The sequence below is a fragment of the Corapipo altera genome, unplaced genomic scaffold (assembly GCF_003945725.1).
Source record: "Corapipo altera isolate COAL_440 unplaced genomic scaffold, ASM394572v1 59002, whole genome shotgun sequence".
NCBI lineage: Eukaryota > Metazoa > Chordata > Aves > Passeriformes > Pipridae > Corapipo > Corapipo altera.
The window spans coordinates 1-5,793 of NW_020886633.1; the positions used below are offsets into that span (position 1 = coordinate 1).

Genomic DNA, 5,793 nt, shown 5'->3' on the forward strand with positions numbered 1-5,793 from the left:
GGTGGGGGAGATGCCACAAGGGGTTGGGAAGGGGGAGGCAGGAGGGGGACTGGGGCTGCTCCAGGAGTAGAGAGAGGGGCTGGGGCTGCAGCTCCTGCTGGGCTCAGAGGGACAGCAGCAGGAGCAGCTTTCACAGGAGAGCTGAGAGCAGCAGGAGCAGCAGCCAGAGCAGGGGACACTGGAGCCTGGAGTCCTGGAGATCCTGGGCTAACTGGGGCAGGCCCTGGAGATCCTGGGGCTGCAAAACCCACGGGGGACGGCGGAGCCAGAGGAGGGGAAGTGGTGACTGGGCCCGGCAAAGCCGGGGCAGGGGGCTGGGGAGGCACAGAGAACACGGGGATGGCCACGGCCGGGACCACGGCGGGGGATGTGGGGGCCGGGGGGCCCGGCAGAGCCGTGGCAGCAGCACTGGGTGGCTGCACTGGGAGAGCCTGGGCAGATGGAGATGGAGTCAGAGGTGGGGAATGAGCAGCATGAAGAACAGCTAAAGGAGAGAAACAGAGTGAGCCATGAGAGGAGGGAGGGAGGGAGGGGACAGGGAGCCTGCCCTGGCCTTCCTCCTGGCCTTGGCACCCAGCCTCTAGAGCAGCAGACACTGCCCAGCCTGCCGGGGTCCACATGGGGTCATCCCTTCCAGAAACCAGCACTGATTTTCCCAGGAGCCCTGGAATGGCAGGAGGCACCAGATGAACCACCAGGAAGCCCCATCGGGCTGGGGATGCAGGGACCTGGCTCTGCTGCCAGCTCTTCTCTACCAAAGGAGTTGCCACAACCTCCATGGAGGTCTGGTGGGACCCCCAGGGCTGCTCCCGAGCCTGGGATCACACCCCAGGCTGGTGGGAGCAGGGAGGGACGAGGACCCCCTTGAGGAGAGGAAGGAAGTCAAACGTAACCCACTGGCATGCGGAATTGTTCCTGGAGCGCTCTGGGAGCCCCCTCCCTCCAGCCCTGGGTGACACAGGCAGGTGCCCTGAGGGGACAGGGACACCAAGGCAGGGGATGGTGGGGCCGGGACCCCCAGAGCCCCCTGGGAGCTGTTAGGGTTAATGGAACGGCACACGGTTAATGCCACACGAGCGGTTACAGGACATCCCGAGTACCTGGAGCAGGGATGGGAGCAGGAACGGGGGCAGCTGGAGCTGGACGGGGAGAACAACACTTTATTAAGGCTCATCCCACTGACTGAGAGTGCTCAGCTTCCAGCTCCCTGAACCAGTGCTGAGGGAGCCTGGAGAGAGCCCTGCCAATCCCAACACAATTCCCAACTCCGAGCGAAGGGCACTGCTCAGGGAAGAGCCTGGAGAGAGCCCTGCCATTCCCAATGCCAATCAAAGGGTGCTGCTCAGGGAAGAGCCTGGAGAGAGCCCTGCCATTCCCAACGCCAATCAAAGGGTGCTGCTCAGGGAAGAGCCTGGAGAGAGCCCTGCCATTCCCAACGCCAATCAAAGGGTGCTGCTCAGGGAAGAGGCCGTGAGAGCGCTCGGCTTCCCGCTCCCCCAGCCAGCGCTGAGAGCCTCGCCATTCCCAGTGTGATTCCCATCCCCTTTCCCAATGCCAACAGGCAGTCCCAGGGTGCTGCTCAGGGAAGGGCAGTGCTGGTCTGACCAGTGTGACCGGCCCTGCCGCCGGTCGGGAGAGCAGAACCGGCCCGGCCGCGGTGCCGCCCTCCGGCAGCGCGTCCCGGCACGTCCGGCGAGGGCAGCGGGGCCAGGGAGGATCCCCAACAACTGCAGAACCAAAGCCAGCCCAGTTCCGTGGATCCTGGGAGCAGCAGGGCCCTCCCAGCTCTGTGTGGCCCTGCCCCCTGTCCTGTCCCACCCCGGGATCGGGGTCACACTCGTGTCCCCGTCTCGCTGCCGCCTGGAGCGGGACCTGTGCGTGGGGCTCTCCGTGGGGAGCAGCGGCCCTTTCCCTGCCCCAGGAATGGTGTCCCAGAGGATGTTTCTAATGCCCGATTTTAGCTCCACCTGTTCTGACCAGCCTGGAGCTGGACATCGGTGCCAGGACAATTCCTGCTCCAAGGAACACGCTGCTGCCTCAGGAAGGAGCAACAAGTCCTGCCAAGGGCCCATCATGGAACTGTGCAGAGCTGCCTCCTCCCAACAGTCCTTCATCCCTGCTCCTCTACCAGCTCCAGTGGCACCATTCCCAATAAACACCACCATTCCCACTCATCACCCACAGCCCCACCTCTCCTTGGCCCCTTCTCCAACAAAGTCAAGCCATGGGATTCCCAAAAGACAGGGAATTTGTAAGGGATGCTCAGACCACCTGGGCAGCAGAGCCTGCCAAGAGCTGAACCCCTGGATCAGCCCCATCTCCAGGGGTTTTCCAGGGGACCAGCCAACCTCCACAGAACCAGACAAAATCCAAGGAGCTGCCTCAGGACTCCCATGACATCGTCAGAGACTTGACAGCAGTGGAATTTTGGGAGGAGGAGGAGGGTGTGAGTTGTCAGTGGAGAGGGACAGAAAAGCCATCCGGGGAGGGGGCCCCAGCCAGGAATTCCAGCTACGAGGAACCAGGAGCTCCCTGGGAATCCCTGGTACAGCTGTCACGCCAACAGCTGTCACTCGGCTCTGCCACCAACCATGGGGAGCCCCAAATCCAGTGGGAGCCCCCAAATCCAATGGGGCAGATCCCCAAATCCAACAGGGAGAGACTCCCAAATCCAATCAAGCAGACCCCACTGCTCCACTCCGGTCACACTCCCTGTGGGATATCCCACGTGTTCTGGGGTGGGAAACAAAACGGAACCGGCACGGATTTGTTTTGGCCGCAGCAAAGGGACACAGAGGAAGAGGAGGTGCCGTGGAACAGAGACCCCAAACCCCCCCGGCGGAGGTGACAACACTCGAGCTGGTGTCTATCGCCCGCCACCGGGTCCGCGACCCCCTCCCCGCCCTCACCGGGGGGCTGCAGCTCCCCCCTCCCGCCCTCAGATCCCGCCGGGCAGGGGGATCCCGGGAATCGACCCCAAAACCGTGACCCTCTCCCGGCCTCAGCCCCAAAACCGCCCCGGAGCCCCCCCGGCCTCACCTGTCTCCGCCTGCGGCTGCGGCAGCTCCTGCTCCGTGGCCGGGACGGTTTCTGTGGCTTCGCCGGGCATTTCTGCGGGAGGGAGGCACAAAGCGACAGGCCCGGGCTCGCCGGGGCTCCGGGACAGCCCGGCGGGGCGACCACCGGGCGCCGGTAACTCGCCCTCCCCGCATTCCCCCGCTCCGGAGCACCGAGCGCCTCCCGCTACTGCGGCAATCTACCGAGACAACTCCCCCGCACGGCCCGGGTCGAGCCTGAGCTCCGTCCCGACCCCGGGCCTCGGCCGCCCCCTTCTCCCCCCCTCTCGCCCCCGGTGCGCGGGGCCTCCCCCGCCGCCCTGCCCGGCGCGTCCGCGGCGGCATCGCCGGCCTCCAGCGGGTCCTCCCGGGCGCGCCGCAGCCCCCGCGGCGGCGGATGGCGGCGGATGACGGCGGATGGCGGCGGATGGCGGCGCGGGACTCACTGTGCGGGGAGCGGGGCCCAAGATGGCGGCGGAAAGAGACCGTGAAGGGAGCGCGGCTTCCGGGAGCACGGCACTTCCGGGGCAGGGGGGGCGCCCGGCAACATGGCCCGGCCCGCCCCCAGGGCCGCGCTCCGGAGTTCCGGGCTCTGTTCGGGTCGCCCCCGCTATGGGTGTGGGGACCCCCCCCGGGGTGCGGTGGGACCCCCGTGGGAGGGAAGCGAGGAACGCCCCGGGTGTGGGGATGAGGTGCTGTGAATGTGGGCCTTGACCTCAGCAGTGGGCAGGGGTAGGGGGTCAGGGCAGGGGGGACAAGCTGGGTTTTGGGGGGCAGAGACCCCACACTGCAGAGCAGGGATGTCCCCTCAGCTCCTCCCCACGGGGAGGGACACAGACCCCAGACAGAGCCAGATACAGACCCCACACAGAACCCACACAGACCCCACGCACAGAGCCCCGCCCGCCTCCGGCACAGCACAAGGGTGACCAGAAACATTTAATGGTTTTTGTGTAGAAAAGGTACAAAAAGTACAAAAAGTGTAAGGGGCTGTGAGTGAGGAACAGGGAGCCGGTGCAGTTCGGCTGCTCCAAGGCACCAGGACCTCCCTGGGCAGCCAAGGTGACAATGACAAGCACAGAGGTGACAATGGCCATCGCTCCCTCGCCGTCCTTTCATCCAGGACCCCTGGCAGCGAGGGCTCAGAAGTCTCCCTGAATGTCTGCCAAGAGGAGAAATGGGAATTTTTCCAGAAAAAGAGCCGTTTCTCAGAGCCAGGGGGTCTCCCCCTCCCGGCACCCACCGCTCCGGCGCAGCCGCTCCCCCCGCCGGGCGCTCTCCATGCCCTCCACGAACTGCTCGAAGACCCTCACGTAGGGAGCCAGGCTCGTCCTCTTGTAGTCTGGAGGGTTGGGGGAGTGAGCAGGGGTGCTGGGGACCCCCCTCGCCCCCACCCAGACTCCCCCTCACCCCTCGCCCGGCGCTTCGGCTCCGTCTCCCCGACATCCTCCTGCTCCCCATCGCTGCCAGCCGTGTCCAGCTCGTGGCACAGGGAGCTGTGGGAGAACCAGGGTGAGGTTTTGGGGCTGTGGCACCCCCAGGACCCTGCCCTTAGCGCTGCCGCCCCACGCACGCACGTGATGGTGGGGACAGCAAACGGGTCAAACTGGTCCAGCGTCTGCAGGTCCAGCGGCACCGAAACGCGGCCTTAGAGAGAGAGAGAGGGGGTCAATGGAGGGACCGCCCTGGGGGTCCCCCTGTGGGGTCCCGCCCCACACCCACCCGTTTTGGGGTGGACGCTGAAGGGGCTCTTGAGCAGGTGCCCCACGCCCTTGCTGACGTTGATGTCGAGGCGGGGGAAGCAGAACTGCAGCATGATCTCCCAGTCCGCGTAGCACGGGGCGGCCCCGCGGCCCCGCGTCCTCTCCATGCGGCCCCGCAGCACCTCCCAGCGCTGCACCGAGTCCTTCCTGCGCGGGAACTCGCCCTGCAGCGCCTCGCGGTGCTGTGCTGGCAGTCAAGGCTCATCCCGTACTCCGCCTGGACCCCACCGGCCCCGTGCAGACCCTCCCTCCGGCCCCACCACGGCACCGGGAAGGATATCCTCCGGGACCAGGGCCAGCACCTTGTCCCAGCTCTCGGGGCTGCCCAGGATGTCCTGCCCCACCAGCGCATACTCCTCGAAGTACTTCTCCACCACGGCCACCGAGCGCCTGCGGAGAGCGGGATGGGCTCAGCGCCTGCCGGGGGCTGCAGGGCCGGGCAAGGGGGTCCTCACCCACCTGATGAAGGGGTGCACGGGGTAGGAGAGGTTCACCTTCTTCACCGTGTCTGCTCCGCCCTGTGGGGACAGGGGTGCTCAGCCTGGGGTGGCGGGCAGGGGTGCCTGGACCCCTGTGCACCCACTGTCACCAGGGTCAGGGCATCCCAGACCCCCACACACCCACCTTCACCAGGGTCAGGGCATCCCAGACCCCCACACACCCACCTTCACCAGGGTCAGGTACTCCACGGTGGCCGCCCGCAGTGCTGGGGACCATTTCCTCACTGCATCATCACACACCCAGCAGTGGACACCCCTCCGGCCCGAGTACACCCACAGGCGATGCCTCATGCCCAGGTCCTCTGCAGGGGGCACAGAGAGGCTTGGGGGCACATCGGGATGGACTGTGGCGACCACCCAAAGCTGGCGGTGCCACAAACCCACCGGGCACCGGTGTGTCCCCCAGCCGCACCAGAGTTCTGCCCCAGCCCTTCTTTGAGGTCTGGGCATCGCTGTGGGGCAGAGCGTGGTCTG

General features: G+C 66.3%; 2 protein-coding genes across 2 annotated transcripts; both read right to left on the reverse strand.

Moving 5' to 3' along the window:
* Window positions 1-98: 98 nt before the first annotated feature.
* LOC113941281 (vegetative cell wall protein gp1-like) lies at window positions 99-3,609 on the reverse strand (the record flags this gene model as incomplete). Its single annotated transcript, XM_027632441.1, has 4 exons — window positions 3,503-3,609; window positions 3,040-3,111; window positions 1,101-1,139; window positions 99-484 (listed from the first exon to the last, which is right to left on the reverse strand). Coding segments are annotated over exons 2-4 (495 nt in total), but the record flags the coding sequence as incomplete, so codon positions are not given.
* Window positions 3,610-3,980: 371 nt separating this feature from the next.
* On the reverse strand, window positions 3,981-5,769 carry LOC113941280 (DNA primase small subunit-like). The gene is made up of 8 exons (XM_027632440.1): window positions 5,485-5,769; window positions 5,279-5,337; window positions 5,100-5,209; window positions 4,779-5,003; window positions 4,634-4,703; window positions 4,467-4,552; window positions 4,300-4,398; window positions 3,981-4,218 (listed from the first exon to the last, which is right to left on the reverse strand). The coding sequence occupies exons 1-8, from the start codon at window positions 5,767-5,769 to the stop codon at window positions 4,199-4,201; spliced, it is 954 nt and encodes a 317-aa protein (XP_027488241.1). The 3' UTR covers window positions 3,981-4,198.
* Window positions 5,770-5,793: the final 24 nt, after the last annotated feature.

What these genes read in the sequence shown, in the direction of transcription:
- LOC113941280 (XM_027632440.1), bottom strand. Translation starts at nt 5,769, where the DNA reads ATGCCCAGACCTCAAAGAAGGGCTGGGGCAGAACTCTGGTGCGGCTGG. An exon ending in CCCGTGCACCCCTTCATCAG is followed by an intron (nt 5,210 to 5,278) that starts GTGGGTGAGGAC and finishes CGCTCTCCGCAG; the next exon opens with GCGCTCGGTGGCCGTGGTGG. An exon ending in GCTGGCCCTGGTCCCGGAGG is followed by an intron (nt 5,004 to 5,099) that starts ATATCCTTCCCG and finishes GACTGCCAGCAC; the next exon opens with AGCACCGCGAGGCGCTGCAG.